This window comes from Manacus candei, unplaced genomic scaffold (genome assembly GCF_025592945.1).
Source record: "Manacus candei isolate 608988 ecotype Guabito, Panama unplaced genomic scaffold, ASM2559294v1 h1tg000014l, whole genome shotgun sequence".
In the NCBI taxonomy this organism is placed as follows: Eukaryota; Metazoa; Chordata; class Aves; order Passeriformes; family Pipridae; genus Manacus; species Manacus candei.
The window spans coordinates 77811122-77828268 of record NW_026138062.1 but is presented as its reverse complement, the minus strand read 5'-3'; the positions used below and the strand labels follow the sequence as shown (position 1 = coordinate 77828268).

Genomic DNA, 17147 nt, shown 5'->3' with positions numbered 1-17147 from the left:
CTCGTGCCTTGGAGGCTCATCAGGGTGAGAACAGCTTTGTCTGAGACTTCCAACCCCATTCCCTGGAGCTGAGCTGAGTTTTTAATTTCCAAAGCCTCAGCTTTCCCTGAGAGGAGGGGAAGGGGGCAGCTGGGGAAGGGGAGTGGCAGTGGGGGCACAGCCCCGGGGCGGGTGTGGGTACTGGGGGAGACATGGAGCTGGCTGAGAGATGTAGCTCAGTCCTGGAATGGGCCACGGAGATGCCACGTGGAATCACAGAAACACAGAATTGTTGAGGTTGGAAAAGCTCACTGAGACCGTCAAGTCCAACCATTCCCCCCAGCACTGCCAAGGCCACCACTGACCCATGTCCCCAAGTGCCACATCCACACGGCTGTTAAATCCCTCCAGGGATGCGATTGCCCTGGGCAGCCTGTGCTGGATCCTTTCAAGGAAGGAATTTTCCCCAATATCCAATCCAAACCTCCCCTGGTGTATCCTTCCAGGATGGTCCCTGGCACAGCCAAGATCCCACTGGTGCTGGGACCAGTGCCGGAGCAGGTCAGGCTTTTAATCCTGGATTGCGCTTTCCATTAATTAATGGCCTTCCTGTGGTTGAACTGCTGGCTCCAGCTCCCCTGCCTCACGGAGCCTGGACAGAGCAGGTGCCACCTGGCAAGAGTCCCCAGCCTCATCCCCTCCCCTGAGCTGGGATCCCCACGACAGGGCCGGTTCAGGAGCCAGAATCCAACTGAACCGCACAGGTAAGGATGGAAACAGGGTTCCCAGGGCGTCACCGTGGTCCCTCCTGGGAGCACTGTGGCTCTCTGCTGTGCCTGCAGATTTGGGGGTCGCAGGAGGGAGGGGACTGAGGTCCCCCTGCCTGCACTCTGGCTCTCCACACGCTCGGCTGGCACGTGGAGCTCATTCCCGACGCGCTCCCGGCTCCATGCATGGCAACGCACACCCTGCCTGACTCGGCACTTCTCTGCAGCCCACGGACCTGCTGTCCCTGTCCCTGCCTGCGCAGCGGGGGGAGGCGGGGGGGTCTCCAGCAGCGCCAAGCCCCCTCCTCCGCAGAGCCCCTCTGTCCTCCCCAAACAGCCCACCCACACCGCCCGGCTCCCACACCATTCCCGGCTCCCACACCATTCCCGGGGCAGTGCCGTGGGGCACCAACACCCTGGGGCTCACAGACACTTCTCACGCCTCAACAACACCCCCTGGTCCCCACCTGGCACCGCCGCTCCTCGGCCGAGCTTCGGCAAAACACTCGAGTTTTGGGGCTTCCCGCCAGCAGCGCTGCTGACTCAGCACCTCTCCCCTCCCTGGGGAGCCCAGGACGGGTGGGAGACAAAACCAAACCCCACGGCAGGTCCCAGCCAGGCTCTGGCACGGCCAAAGGGGAAAAGCCGTGGATGGGGAGGCCACAAGGCTGTGCTGATGGGGAGGATGTGCTGATGCCAAGGGAGCACAGGGTGGGCCACGTGCCTTTGTCCTGGGAGACTCATGCTTTGTTTAGTCCAGCCCTCACCCCAACCCTGATCCAAGGCCTAGCCATTGCTCTAACCTTAAACTTAGACCCAGCCTACCCCTAAACCTAAACAGAGACCTAACTATAAACCTAACCCCAAACTTAGCCTTAACCCGAGCTCTAACTCTAAAGGTAACAGCAACCTCCACCGTAACCCTAACCCTAGCCCAAAATCTAATCCTCACCTAATGCTAACCCTAAAGCCTAAGCAAGGAAACACACAGCTGCACCCACAGACTTGTGTCCTTCCAGCTGAGCTCCAGGCAAGGAGCTGCTCGAGGACAGGGCTGTGGAGCCATCCTGGCTGCAGGAGAAGGGACATGGGGCAGCTCCAGTGTGAGGATAAACCTCAAACCACCGCGAAGCCACACGGACATCCTGGAGCAGAGGGATGGAGCATCACCACCGGGCAGTGACACCCTCACCAGGCTGATCGATGCCACCGCCTGGCAGGGCTCCACGCCTCAGAGCCAGGCTGGGGCCATCAGACCTGCCAGGGCTCCTGTTCCAGGCTGCAGCTCCCTCTGTTCTCAAATTCCAGCAGCCCTGCCTGTTATCTGCCCTCGCAGGCAGAAGCATTAGGGCTCTGCTGCAACGGGGTGAGATTTGGGGTGCCCATCAACAAGGAGGGGTTTGCCCGGAGGCTTCACTTGGAGCATCAGCATCCTCACCCCATAACAAGCAGACACTGAACCCCAGGGGACACAGACAGATCCCTCTCCAGACCCCACTCCACAGCCCAGCAGGGCACAGCCACATTTGGCCACCAACAGCTCAAGGGAAGAGAAGGGGGGAGAAAACCCTCCACCAGTCTCTGCCTTTCAAATCCTCCTTATAAATAGCTCCTCGGTGTCTTCTGAGTCACCCAGCTGAAACGTGCAAGTTAATAACAGCCTGGGAAGGGGCTGGGAAGGGGCTGGGAAGAGACTGGGAGCCAGGGGAGGTTTCTGGCTCAGTCAGCACTTCATGCCAGGTCTGCACCAGCAGCTACTGGCTGCTTTTCCATCCTCAGGTGCATCAGACCTCCAGCACATCTGGAGAGCAGAGGGCTTTGGGAATGCCAAAACACGTGGTGAGGCTGTCCTTGATGGTTGCAACGCTCGGGCTGGGCCCTAACCCCCTCCCCAGCCCCAGCCAAAAAATCAGGGGTTAATATTTTCAGTGGGAAATGAACCCCACCCCACCTCCAAATCCTCCTCCTCTCTCTATTTGATTTATCATAGAAAACACAAACTGACAAAGACCCAGAAGGCTTGAAGCCACCCAGGATGCTCCCAAGTCATTCCTCCCCTCTGACTCCATACACTGGTGCTGCAGGCAGGGCACAAGGATTTGGGTCCAGAAGCAGCATTTGAGGCTGGGAAGCAGGATGTGGGGACAGGAGCAGCATTTGGGGCTGAGAGCAGGATCTGGGACAGGAGCAGGACCAAGGGCTGCTGCTGCCAAATAATCAGCCTCAGGGACATTCCTGAGCTGGCATTCAGCAAGTCCCACAGACCACTGTGCTGGTCCATCCCTCCAGGGTGCTATGTGGGTGACAAGGCTTGGGGACATCTTCCTACAAGGTGTTCCCAAACACCTTCCTACACTTTCCTGCGTGGCCACATCGGACAGGGAACAACCCGGTCTGGTGGAAGGCGTCCCTACCCATGGCAGGGGAGTTGGAACTGGGTGGGCTTTAAGATTCTTTCCAACCTGAACCATCCAGTCCATCCCACAGTCCAGGCTCCAACCCCCGCCAAATATCAAATCTTGGGATCATCACCCAGGTGATCCGAGCCCCAGGCTGCCCACCCTCAGCAGCCTCTCCATCCCTGACCCCGCTGCTGCTGCTGTGCCGATGGAGCAGTGGTAGGCAAAGCATCTCCCAGCACTCTCCATCCCCCTCACTCCCCCCTCCAGACAGGTCCATCCATTAAGGAGGACAGGAGAAAGCTGGACAGGCAGAAAGTCCCAGGCAGCTCCAGGCCCTGCCGGCATTTCTGGCCACAGCCCAACACAGCTCCCACTGAGCCACGTGGAAGCTGGGAAGGAGACAAAAGCCAAAGCAGGGACCAGGGTCAGAGGGGAGGAGGAGGAAGGAAGGATTCCCGGAAAGGGCTGCTGCATCCATCCTTGCCCTGGGGAATCCTGCATTCACTCCCTGATGGATGATCAGCCTCCTGGAGCCCCCGGAGCAGCACAGCTCGTGGGGAATGTGCAGGGCTCTGCTGGAGATGATGGCCAGGACACACTTGGTGAGATCCCTCACTAACAGAGCCAGAATCCGGCCTGATTCCCAACACTTCCAAACCACTGGCTGTTCTGAAGTTGAGGATGCTCAGTGGGATGTCCCAGGGTGATGGAGGGAGGCTCCTGGCTCACCCTGGGGATCTTCCATGGTGAGGTGCAGGATGCAGGATGCTCACAGACAGGAGTTTCCCCTCCATTCCCTTACCAGGCACCTCCAAGCTCCAGGGCTGGGTGCCCAGGCAGGTGGGTGACGCTGAAGAACCCCAGATACAGGGGCAAGAAGAGCCTGAGGCTTTGGAAAACCTGGAGAACATCACCTGAGAACCCCAGCAATGGGGGGTCAGGTTGCCCTCACCCCACTGAACCCCTTTCCCTGGGAAGCAGAGCCACCCCAGCCACGCTGATGGGGCGATGGAGTCGGTATTTTCCATGGCACTTTACACATGCAGCCCAGGGACCAGCAATAACCACAGAGCAGAGGGTCTGGGGAGTTCTCCAGGGGGCTCAACAGCCCACCCTCACCTTTGCAGATGCTCCAAAAGGTGGCTGAGCCCAGCTTGTGCCCCCGTGTCCCAGACAGCCTTGCTCTCTGGGTTCTGCAGGGCTAATGCTACTGGAGCAAGCCCCACAATTGTGGAATGGTTTGGGGTGGAAGGGACCTTTAAAGGTCACCTAGTCCTTTAAAGGTCACCTGCCATGGATGCCCCTGGGCTGCACGCTGAGAGGCAAGCAGGAGGAGTGTGAGGATGCACAGCGTGGAGGGACTAGAGTTTCCCTTCCCAGGACACATGGGCAGTGGCAGGTAGGGACATCAGCAGCATCACAAATGTCACTTCATGCCATCAGCCCCCCCAGCTGCTCCCGGGTACCCTCCAGGCTGGGACTCTAGAGAAAGCAGCTCCCAGTTTGGTGCATCAGGGAGGTAAAATGGGGGTGGAGCGTTACACATCACCCTTGCATGAGCCTTGATGGGGACACATCATCCAGGTTCTGGCATTGATGTGGGCACACACCATCCGGGCCCTGGCATTGACCTGGAACAGCCAGCACAGACTAACACCCCCCTGCAAAGATGCATAAGAACCATCTTTGTCCCCTCGCAGGACACGAGGTTGGTCAGGACACTGCCGCTGCCCAGGGGCTCCCGGCCGTGCCTCGGGCAGGATGGAGCCTCATCCCAGCTGTGGCTGCAGCCACGGTCCTTCCTCCGTCGCGTGCCTGGCACTGACCCTGTCACCGGCCCAGCGCTGAGCACGGTGACACTTGCCCAGCTCACACATTTGTGCGGTTGCTCCTGCCAGGCAGCTGCCAGACAAGCAGCAGGGAGGGCTGGGCAGGGGGCGGGCAGCCCTGCCCACGGCCCGAAGGAAGCCCTGACCTCTCCCAAGCTCCGCTGAGCCGGGTCCTTCCCGCAGGGATGCTCAAAGCAGCGTCTCCTCCTTCGTGTTTTCCATCCACAGAGCTCGGCGGCTTCTCCCCCTGCCCCGGCTGCTCTCAGATGCTGCGACAGCAGCAGCTACGGGCACTCCGACATCCCACCCACTGCTAACCGGGTCAGCGTCCGCCCACCCGGGAACCCGCTTCCCGCCGGGGGAAAAGGCGGAAATGGGTTAAAACGTGACCTGGATAAGGCAAAATGGCACTTGACTGGCTGCACCTGCATCTCCCTGCACGAAACGCACCGTGCACGTGGGAGAGCCGGGCCGCCGCTGGATCCCGGCCGCACGCGGCATTCCCGGGCCAGCATCGAACACCAGGGGGCTGGAGCGGGAGCAGGGAGGCGGCAGCATCCCCCCGCAGCGCTGGGATCACCACGGCCACCCCTCCAGCCAGCGCTGCAGGGCCAAGGGCATCATCCTCTGACAGCTCCCGGGAAGCTTTTCCACTTCTGTATAACCCTCGGGGTATGCAGGGACAGGGACAAATATCTATGAGGGACATGTGGTTATATCCCGGGTAAAAGGAGGAAGCAGCTGGGCTCACCATCCCCACCTCTCCTGCCCGGGGCAGCTTGAGGGGCACAGCCAACTCGGCTACGCCAAGTTTTTGTATCATCTACCTTTTTTAAAAGCCTTTAGAGAGCAGCAGAGGCATTCCAGCTGGAGGGAACATGGGGGTTGCATGGCATTTCAAGACCTTTGTGTGTTTTGCTTAAAGAAAAGGACACGTGCACATGTGCAGGCAGCACCAGGGAAGGATCTCTGCAGGGAACAAAGCACACACAGCACCAGGGAGTGAGCCGGGAGAGCTGGGGGAAGGATGCTGCCTGCAGAGACAGACCCAGCACCCGTGGCAGCGTAGGAGGATTGGCAGCTCTTGGGGTCTTGACAAGGTGGGTCCAAGCCCCACACCCCAGAGATGCTGGAGGGTGTTTTCTACAGAGAGGGGTAAAGTTCTCATCCAAAGGTGACCTCACGAAGGTGCAAAAACCGGTGATGCTGGAGGGTAATGTGTTGGGCTGGGGCAGGACTGGGCAGCAACTTCCCTGAACCCCAATACTCCTGTCATCACCTAAAGCACCTGCTCCAGGAGGTCTGGGGCTGCTCCTGGGCACATCCCAGTGCAGCAAGGTGCCCCCAGGGAGCGGTGGTCCCCGTGTTCCCTGTGTGAGCTGCTGAGCCAGGCAGTTCAGCCAGAGCCCGAGCATGTGGAGCTGGCACTGTCAGACAAAGGAATCCAAGCACTGAGCAGCCTCCCTCCTCGTTGCCCTACACCTGTATCCCTTTCCCGCGGTTCAGCTCACCCTCTGGCAATGTGGAGCCTGATCCCACCGGGGTAGGATGGGAAGCGACCGGGAGCACCCCAGATCTCCCGGTACCCAGGAGGCAGAGCACCCAGGTCCTGTGAATGGCCCGTGCCCAGCCTGCTCCCCGGCAGCTGTGGAGCCTCGTGAGCGCTGCACATGCGCGGGCAGAGCCGGGGGGTCTCCGCCAGCCCCAGCCGAGCCCGTGGGCCACGGGAATTGAGGCACCGCCAGATCCCCGTTATCCAGCTCAGCCCCTCTTCCCACGTGGGCGCTTCAGAGCATCACCCTTCCCCGCTTCCAGGGAGCACTGTCATCCCTCAGCAAGGTCACCCCACGCTCTCATTGAAAGCCCCCGATGTCTCTGCTGCAGAACGAGACCACTGTGACCCCTGGAGCCCTATTCCCCCCTCGCCAGATGCAGACAGGCTCTGTGGCACCGGGACCCCCAGACCTGTTGTGTACGTGGGTGGGTGTGCAAGGGGCGGCTTCTCTTGACCTGCGTGAAGCCACCGAAAACACAGTTCAGAGGCCTGACCTGCATTTCACAAAGTCACCCAGGGCCCCCCTGCAGCCCACCACTGGGCCAGGAGCCTTCCACCCCTGCAGGAAATGATCGTGGGGTGAGGGAGATGGGGAAACAGGGAGATTCTGTTCACAGCAGCCCTCTGTCACAGGGACGCCAGCGATGACCTGCCCTGGGCTAACGTAGGTGGCAAGTGGGGAACAGGGTGGGGGAAAGGGGGGTCACAGACTCTTGTCATTCCCCTGCCACCTCCTCCCTGCCAGCTGTCAGGCAGGAGGAACTTTTTCCTGCCTCCCTGGTGTCTCTTTCCCTCCTTTGCCCAGCATCACTCCCAGAGCATCCCTCCCTCCTGCCGTGGTCCCCCCATCCCCGGTGCCGGCGGGAGGGGACTCACAGGTCAGACGCGGCCGCCTGGTACGGCTGGCTCCGGCAGAGGATGGAGTGTCCGCAGCCCTGGCCCATGGCTCCGCATGCTTCGGCAGCCCTGCCAGCCCCGCCGCCGCCGCGCCCGACTGTCGGTGCCGGCTGGGAGCGGAGACTCCCACCGCGCTCAGCTCGGCGCTGTCGCCGAGCCCGATGCAGCGCGCCGAGGCGTGCGGGAGGGGAGGGCGGAGGGGGGGGCGCCGCTGATTGACGGCGCTGCTGCGGCTCCGCGGGGCTGGGCGGGGGCCGAGCGCTCGGCGGAGGGGCCGAAGGGGCCGCACCTGCCGCCCACCGCGCCCCGCGCCCCGCGCCCGGCCGCGCCCGTGAGCCGCTCCGCGCCGGGGGGGCCGCCTTTGTCTGGGGACGCCGCACCGGCCCTGCCCGCTCCGCGCTCCCCGCGGCCGCAGCCGTCCCTCCCGGCGCCTCTGGCCCTGCCGGGACCGCAAGCCTCGTCTGCTCGGCTACCTGGGGACGTCGGCAGCGCACGGCGATACCGAGCAGCGCCGGTCCCGCAGGTCCCTGTCCCAGGGGCGCTGAGCAGCACTAGGCAACACCCGACCAGCAGGTTGCTTTCCCAAAGGCACTGAGCGGCATTAAGCAATATATTTCCTCTTCTATAAGAGGAAACTGCCTCAAGTTGTGCCAGAGGAGGTTTGGATTAGATATTAGGGACAATTTCTTCCCCAGTCAAGCACTGCAGTCACCATCCCTGGGGGGATTTAAAACGCATGGAGATGTGGTACTCGGGGACAAGGGTTAGTGGCGGGCTTGGCAGTGCAGGGGGAACGGTTGAACTTGATGGTTTCAGCTTTTCCAAATCAGAATTCTGTGATTCTTTAATATTGGACAGCACTGGCCACAGGCAGGTCCCTGACAGAGAGTGGGTCCCTGCCCACAAGCAGGTCCCAACCACATGGGTGAGCCCCCAGCTTGAACCTGCAGATCTCCTGCCCTGGGTTCTCCATTGGCTGGGGGCTGGCAGAGAAATCCCCGCTCGTTCTTGCTTGGAAGCACCCAGGATGGCATTGCTGGGTGGGCATCACTGGATGCAGCCTGGGTGCCCAGGCAGGTGGGTGGACATCCCTGGGTAGACATTGCTGGGTGGACATTGCTGGGTGGACATTGCTGGGTGGACATTGCTGGGTAGCCCTTCCAGCCCACGGAGAGGCAGAGGAATGTGCCTGGCGGTGGGGATGCTGCCCGTGGTGGCCCGTCCCCTCCCTGTGATGTCCCCTGTCTAGTTGGGTTGCTATAGGGCATGGACTTCCCTGGCCCAACCTGCTGCTCAAAGGTGGCCAGTGAGATTCACAAAGAAACTTCCTCCTGCTGCGTCTGATAGGGACCTCCTGGCTGGCAGGAGAGGGTCCTGGGAGAGTCCAACACAGTGTCTCCTACAAATCTCTCTTGCTTCTCCTTGCTAGAGCTGCTGGTGATCCTGCCCTGGGCACTGACACAGGCTGCATGTCTTTATTTACTTCCAGGAAGGCGAGGTGCTGTCAGCGTTCCGAAGGCAGCGTTCCAGCTCTGTGCCCTCGTACCGATATTTGTGGTGTGAATATGAAACAAGCCTTGCTTTGCCTTCTGCTGAGACTCCTCAGCCACAGGATTGAATTCTGTGAGCTCTGAATAGCCGGGCTTTGTCCTCGAGTGCACATTGTGCAGGATACCAATTCCAGCACTAATGGAGATGTATTTGCTGATACAAAGCAATTTGCTCTGTGGATCCTTTCCCTGCAAATGGGTTCTACATCACTCTCAGAGCTGTGAGCTCCCATGCTGTGCATGCAAGGAGATACCTTCCTTCCTCTGAAGACACCCAGCCCAGCTTCCCGGGATGGTCCAAGCCATGCTGATTCCTGCTTTGAATCGTGGAGCCGCAGATTAATTAAGGTTGAAAAAGCCCTCCAAGACCATCAAGTCCAACCGTTCCCCCAGCACTGCCGAGCCCACCACTAAACCATGTCCCCAAGGGCCCCATCTACATATCTGTTTAATCCCTCCTGGTCCTACCACGCCCATAGAAATATCCATGAGAAAGTTCAATTTCAGCAATTTCGAGGGGGGTGTCCCTCTCTGATTTTTCCACCATTTTCCCTCTCAAATATGAGGACTCTTTCAGGGAGGGAAGAAAACGGCGAAACAGAGAAAAGCTTTTCCATTTTCATTGACATTTATCCTGGGAACAGATAAAGAACAGAAAAAAACACACAGAGGAACCCGAAGCCTTGTTTTTATTGCAAGGTCGGTACAAGCTGTTCTCAAAGAAAAAAAAAAAAAAAAAAAAAAGGAAAGAAATTTACAGTGATCTGGAAAATTATTCCTCACATCCACAGGTCCAACAGCTTTGACTGTGGTGTGGGCAGAGCAGGGAGAAACCCCCCCACATGTATTTTGGGGTGGGGATGGGTGTCCCAGGGAGCAGTTTGGGGGTTGTCAGGGTGCAGCATTCCCATTGCATCCCCATGCCAGGGAGACGCTGTCCCCAGTGCCCACCCATCCTGTGCCAGAGCCATCCTGGTTTGGATGCTAGCTGGAAAGGTGCTGGAGCTCTGCACCCACAGTCAAGGCCCTGGGACAGCCCATGCTGGCAGGGATGCTCTGGGATGGAGCTCCTGAACACCAATGAGACTGAAATGGTTAATTAACATTTTGACTTTGACACGTGGTCTCATTTGCACCTTAATTCAGGCAGAGGCATCTATCTAATAATTTTAATAACCGTATCATAACAACACCCCAGGAAACAGCTTGGGTAGCCTGAGGGGGCAAGAGCTTTCCCAGGGGTTGGAAATGGGGTTGAGAGAGAGGAAAAGGGAAAAAAGGGGAAAGGGAAGGATGGTGAAAGGGAAAGAAGGGGAAGGGGAGAGGAGAGGGGAAAGAAGGGGAAGGGGAAATGGTAGGAGAGAAAGGGAAGGATGGGAAGTGTAAGGATGGGGAAGGGGAGGTGGAAGGGTGACAGACCTGGATCAGCCATCACACCACTGCAGGCTGGTCCCAGCAGCCCCCCCGGCCCCCCCTCTGCAGCCCCCTCTGCCCGCAGCCCCCGGGACTGACAGGGCAGCAGGAGGGCGGCTGGTGCCAGCTCCTGCAGCCCCGTCCAGCGCTTGTCACTGAGCCTGCCCTCCGGCCTCTCCCGGCGTCCCCTGCCTGCTCACATCTGTCAGCCGGCTGCGGGAGGGGACAGGGACCCGCCGGCTCCACCGCGCTCAGGACGTCACACGGGTGACCTTGCCCGGTGCTGAGCCAGGGGGATGGGGCGCTCATGGCCAATGCTGGGCCTGGGGGGACCCTCTGTCCCCTCCTTCCAACCCCCGTTCTCATTGCCCCTCAAACGCTTCCCACCTCCCACAGATCGATACATCCCCGAGACCAAAGTCTGCAGCAACGTCCCCGCGGTGCCGTTGCCCAGGTGGCAGCATCCGTCCCTTGGGTGACAGCCCTGCTCTCCACCGTGCTCCAAGGCATCTTGGGGTGGGGAAAAGCAGGGATGGGATTTCCAGGGGTGATGGGAGGGACTCGGTGCTCCTCTGGGCTGCAGAAGTGACTTGGAGCATCACCCTCTCCCAGGTGGGGGGTCAGCTCTGCTCTCTCACCTGCAAACAAGCTCTCAGATATTTCTTCCCAGCAGGATAACGCAGTGAATTCCCTGTGGAAGCAATCTCCTGGAGTCCCACAGTTTAGTGACCACAGGCTTTGGAGCAGAGACATGGATATGCCACGTGTCCTGTGGGCCAAGAACCCATGCCCACTAAAGCAACACAGTCCTTCCCCAGAAGGACAGAGATGTTGGTTGGGATAACACCACCCTCTGGTCATCCCATCACAGCCGTGCCAGCACGCAGGGGGGGCTCTGCGAGGGCATCCCCTTCCCAGCGTGCCTCCACTGCCACCCTCCAGCCCCTCGGGCATCCCCCCAGGTGGGTACCAACCCTCGGGGTCTGGCCTTTGGGGGCAGCCCCCCACAGCAGGGCTGAGGGCGCCCAACACCCGCAGCATCAGGCACGGGTGCGGTACAAAGGTTCGTCCCCAGGGGGGGACCACGGGGACACGCGGTGTGGCACATGGGGCTGGCACGCTGCCGCCCCGGCTGCTGGCTGCCAGGTAGCCATGGAAACCTCCCGGCAGGATGCTGTGCCGATAAATAGCCAATTTGAAGTGATTCTCCTCAAAGAGCTGCTTTTTTTTCCCCTGTATTTTTTGATACGTGAAGTCCCAACCATTTTTTAGGTTTACCTTTACGTTCTTATTATTTTCCCTTTGTGTTATTGGTTTCCCTTATCTCATTGCTTTTCTTATTTTTTTCTTTATTTTATTATTTTTCCTTCGACTCGAGGCCTGAGCCCTGTGAACACTCAAAACTGGGACTTGCAGCCTTCCTCGTCGTCAGTGAGCTGAAGCTCGTTGTTGTTCCAGTGGCAGCACACACACAGGTGGGGTGACATCGTTCAGGGGGTGCAGGGCCACGTGTGCATGGAGCTGCTGCTCACCTGGGCACGTATTTGGGTGGGATAAACACACGTGTGTGCACCTGAGTGCCCGTGTGTGTGTGTTTGGATGTGTGGCTGTGCGTGGAGCTGCAGATCCAGGCGCGCTGTGTCGGTGCAGGCAGGCTCATGCACACGTGTGTGTCACAGGAGTCACAGCCCAGCATGGGCTCCTCAGGAGCCTCCCAGGGGTGGAACAAGAGGAAATGAAGATTTTGGAGTCCTGGTGACCCACAGCCAGATGCCACCTGAGATTCATCCTCCACGAGTGGATGGGCAGAGCCACACCTGCTCCTCTGAGGCTGCACCCCAACTCGGGTGCATCTGGGTGTAGGGCTGGGTTGGGGATGGGTGTCCAGCCTGTAGGACACCTGGCACATCCATGCCCCTGCTTGGAGCGCTGTGGTCATTCCCCACGGGGCTCCAGGAGATGGATTCTGCAGGGATTTCACTGCCTTCTCTCACTGGAGAAATGACTGGGGCTGTCTGCAGCTTGCCTGCGGCTTCCACCCGGGGAAGAATGCTCTAAGGATGCTCCAGAGATGCTTCAGTTCCCTTCTCTGACCCTTCTACAGCCCAGGATCCCCACTATCCCTGGAAATCTCATCCCCCTTTCTCCCCATCCCAACCAGACTTGGAGAGTGGAGGGGAGCAGGGCTGTCCCCCAGGGGACACAGAGCAGCCGGCGTGGTGCCAGGTCAGCAATCCTGTATATCTGCACACACCTCCCTGGGGATCCTATCCCGCTCCCTGAGCTCCGTGCCCAGCCCCAGACAGGGATCCAGCAGGGATATCTCTGGGCTGACAACCCAGGAGCGTCGCTGCTCCAATGTTAACAGAGAGATTGAAAGCTCCATTTTTTTTAAATAAGTGCAAATTAGCGTCTGCTTAATGGGGAAAGACAAACCCAGCTCCCCCTCAGAGCCAGTGATGCAACAGAAGTGGAAAAAGAGCCACCAGTCGGAGCATCCTTCCTCAGGTGCCAGACCCCAGTGCTCTGGGATGCAATGACACCACTGGCTTCTGCTGGGCAGGGGGTTGGCAGCTGCTTGTGCCCACTGGTCCCTGTGCCCACTGAGGAGGTCCCCCCGACCAGGAAAATCCTGATCTGGCTCCCGCCTCTGCTGCCCATCACCACCTTGCTTTGGTCATGTCTCCTTGCCCAGCTCTGGCCCTGCCAAGCCAAGGGCAGCCACCCTTCCCCAAACACTGTCTCAATTCCCTCCAGACACTGAGCCCCAAACGCTCACCACCCCCACTGCCAGCATCCCATGGGAACTGGGAGAGGCAGATCCCCCATCCCACGGGACCCTCCTGGGCACAACCCGCCTCTGCACCCTTTCCTCCCCCCCACCAGCCCGACAGTTGTTTAGTTATTTAAATTTCCTTTATTTTTCTTATTAAGTTGGAGTGGCAAGTGGGCGGCTGCCAGGGAGGGAGGAGGGAGCAGGCAGAGCAGGGGGAGCACTGCCAGGGATAAAAGACTTCAAGCAGCCAGGCCTTTCCTCTGCCCCATCACTTTCTGCTCTTAAAACCCTCCCAGGGGCTCTCCTCTCCCACCCTCACCAACCAGAGCCCCTTCCCATTGCTCTGGCCAGGCTGGAAGTGGATGGGTGGTCCCCCGTGTCAGTTTGGGGAGCAGCAGGTTTCTCCAAATCTTTCCCCAGCCTGAGCCCGTTTTCTGTATGGATAAACTGATGGCAGAGGAAGGTGGTGAACCCCTTGGGAGCATCCCGAGTGGGGTGGCAGACACACACATAGATGGGGAAAAGGCAGGACAAAAGGAAAAGTGAAAAATAATGGGAGAAAGGCTGGAAAAATCCAGTGACAGTTTAATGGGGTCTCTGATAGAATAATGACTGGTTTAAAGTCTGCTGGAGCGTGGTTGCTCTCTATTAAACCTGGAAGCTGAGAGTCTGCTGAGTTCATTACTGGGGAGGGGGGTGCAGGGGTAGAAGCCACTTGGCAGGATGTGGAGTGGGGGGCTGAGCTGACGTGGGCACAGATGCATGGGAAGACCCGTGGAGACATCCCATACTGGTGCCATGGGACGACTGTGGCATCACACCAGGCTGTCTGGGCATCACCTGGCACTACCCAAAATGAGGAGGGTGAATGTGGGGTTTCCCCCCCACAAGAGGCAACACCCAGGGAAGGCAGCACTCAGGAATGGCAGCACCATCACCATGACCCAAGGCTGGTATTCACCAAATCCATGTGTCTGGCACACAAGGTCACTGATGCTCCCACCCCCACCAGACCGTGGGCAAGGACAAGGACAATTCTGGCTCTGCCACGTGCCGAGGGCTCCAGCACCCCAGGAAGAGGCAGCGGGTCCCAGCCAGGTCCCAGTGGGATCCCAGTCGGTGGCTGCAAAGGGGACAAAAGACACCCTCACACGCCCAACACACCCCCCACCGCCGTGCTGGGGTTTGTTAAGTTGTTTGTAAATGTCTCTGCAATTAATCACTCGCCGGTGTGGGGTGTCACATGGCACTCGCCTCCTCAGTGCTATGTATAGAGAGAGCTGGAGAGGGGCCCCATCCATCCCGCCCTGGAGTGACGGGCTCCCGGCTGGATTCACCCCTCGGCAGGGCAGCACTGCACCAGCTCAGTGCAGCAGTGCTGCTGGTGCTGCAGAGCACCCCGGCCCCCCCTGCCTGCACTGGGCTGGGGGGTGTCAGGGCAGGGGTGCCCCAGTATCACCACTGCATCCTGGATCCCCTCTAATGGGCTGTCAGCAGCTCTCTGCCCATCCGTTCCCCAAAAAAACAGGATGGAAATGAAAGGAACCCCAAACCTCATGCTCGTGGGATCCAGAGGGATTTTCAGCATCCTGCTGCTGCACCCACACTCAGCCCCCCCATCTGGTGGGGTGTGCAGGGAGGGAGACCCAGCCCTGGATGGAAGCTCAACTGGTTGGGAGCCAGGAAGAGCTTGGTCAGCTCCTTGAGCAGGGCAGTGCTGGGTGTCCTGGTGGTGAGAGAGTGGGAAGGAGGCGGATAGAGGGACAATTGCAGGGCCAGAGGGACAGGAGAGCTGCTGAGGGGGATGGGTGGTGGGATAGGGGGAGGGATAGAGGCAGGGAGGGATGAGTGGACGGACTGATGGTTGGATGGATGAGGGGACGGATTGATGGATGGACAGATGGATGGATGGATGGATGGATGGATGCATGCATGCATGCATGCATGGACTGGTGGATGGATAGAATGATGGATTAGTATCTGAACAAAGCTGAGCACTAACCGTGTTTCATGGCACTTCCCTGGGGTTTGGTGCCAGGCACCCGCTCCCTGCCCGCAGAGCCCTGGGCACCAGGAGCCCGACAGGACTGCCTGGCACAGCAGAAGGGGAGAGGGGTCACAGAGTCAGGGCTGGTGGAGGCTCTTCCCCACTCTCCAACACCCAGGTCCTCACCCTGGCACAGCAAGGAGGAACCCAAACCACCCAATGGTGTAAGTGAGGCTTGAGGGGTGCTGGTCTCCGGGGGCGGTGGGGACACAGGTGCCTCCCCTCTGTGTCGCTCTGGGTGGCTCATCCACCCCTCCCAGCGCTGCAGGTGCCACCAGCGCCACTGCCACAATCCCCAGTCCCCAATCCCCAATCCTGCACCTGGCAGTGCCTGCGGGTGATTGACAACCCTCCCACTCCCACGTGTGACTCACCGACAGCCCCGGGGGGGCTCAGCGTGAGCAGGGGGCGGGGGGACACCCCCACCCAGGGCTGTCGCAGGCAACTCAGCGGGGAGAGATGCTCCCAGCCCCCTGCATCCATCCATCCCCACACCTCTGCCTCCCTGGGGACCTGTATCTCCACATCCCCGGGTGGAGCTCGAGGGGTTTCCACGGCAGGTTCCGAGGTGACGGGCACTGGCAGGCAGTGGCCTCAGCCACGGGCTGTGGGGAGGAACTCCCAGGGCTGCCACGATCCAAGGAGGCCGCTCCAACCTCTGGCTTTGAAGAGCCCATTGTGCCTCACGCTGCAGGGACCCATCACCCATCCCCTGGCAAGCACCCAATGGATGCATCCAGGGCTGTCCCTCTGCACCCACAGGGTCACCAGCTCCTGGTGCCCCCACCCCACTGACAGACACAGACACCTCCACTCTGTTTCTCAAGACCTTTAATATTGTCCAGAGGCAGCAGCAGGAAGCAGGGGCTGCTCCTGCCACCTGTACCCTGGTGGATGGGAGACAGAGGCCGGGTGCACCCCCTCCCCAGTTTGGGGGGGATGCTGAGGCTTTTGTCACCCTGCCCTGTCCAGCACGGAGGGGACCCTTCCCCAGGAGTGACGGGAGCATGAGGACACTGGTGCCTATGGCCAGGTTTGCGTCCCATGGGAAGGGCTGGTCCCACATCCCACCCTAAGGGCAGCTCCCACCTGCCTTGTCGTTTTAGAGGAGAAGGAATTAAAAATAGGGGATGGAGGAGGAAAAGTAAAAACCCTCAACCACAGCCCCCAGCCGGGCTCTGCCTCTTTGCCCGGAGCTGGGAGAAGAAGTGGTGGCCAAAGGCAGCAGGGTCAGGGGGCTGGCATCCCGTGGGCTGCCTGGCCATGGCTCCTGAGCCCAGCTCCACGGGGGTGGGTGGCCTTGCTGCCATCTCCACTCCTGGCTGCCCGTGGGTCACCGTGGTGGAAGGTGAGAGGCCATGGGAGGCTCCAGAGGCAGCAGGGCCCCCGGCAGGGGCCGGGGTGCGGGGCTGGCACAGGACCTCGAGGGCTGCCCCACCTGGGCATGAACCTGCAGCACAAGCGGAGAGCAAAGGGTCCGTGAAGGGGAGGGGGAAGCCACTTCCATCCCTCTCCCACCTTGTGGGAGCCGTGCCATGTCCTCAAGCCGGGGTAGCAATAGGACAGGCAGGGCCATTGGCTCCCACTGCCACCAGGTCTGGGTAGGGGGGGTGGGCAGGGGAGGACACTCACTGGCATGTCAGTTCTCCAGCTCAGACGTTCCGCAGGAGCTGGGAACAGAGAGCAGACAGGTCACCCTTCATCCTCAGCCTCCTCTCCTCCATGTCTGGGCATCACTGGCAGCGTGGTGCCCAGGGGGACACAGGGAAAACCCCCACCAAGGGAAATCATGGTCCCCCAGGGTTGCTGGGGTGCCAGTACCCCTCCCCATGCTGGCTCCACGGCCGGGCACACTCTCCCACTGTCCCTGGGAGCCCCGGTGTGCTGGTTCCCTGTCCCAGAGCACACCAGTACACGCACACCGCGAAGCAC

General features: G+C 59.9%; 2 protein-coding genes across 2 annotated transcripts in view; both read right to left on the bottom strand.

Moving 5' to 3' along the window:
* Window positions 1-7514, bottom strand: part of PDE2A (phosphodiesterase 2A) — a 38900-nt gene extending 31386 nt beyond the window's left edge. Inside the window, exon 1 of the mRNA XM_051779393.1 lies at window positions 7409-7514. Coding sequence (XP_051635353.1) covers window positions 7409-7476 — 68 coding nt within the window. The 5' untranslated portion in view covers window positions 7477-7514. The remainder of the gene's footprint in view (window positions 1-7408) is intronic.
* An 8508-nt stretch (window positions 7515-16022) lies between these two features.
* ARAP1 (ArfGAP with RhoGAP domain, ankyrin repeat and PH domain 1) overlaps window positions 16023-17147 on the bottom strand; it is a 35331-nt gene continuing 34206 nt past the window's right edge. The window contains 2 exon segments of the mRNA XM_051779386.1: window positions 16023-16665; window positions 16848-16885. Of these exon segments, the coding sequence (XP_051635346.1) occupies window positions 16868-16885 (18 nt within the window). The 3' untranslated portion in view covers window positions 16023-16665; window positions 16848-16867.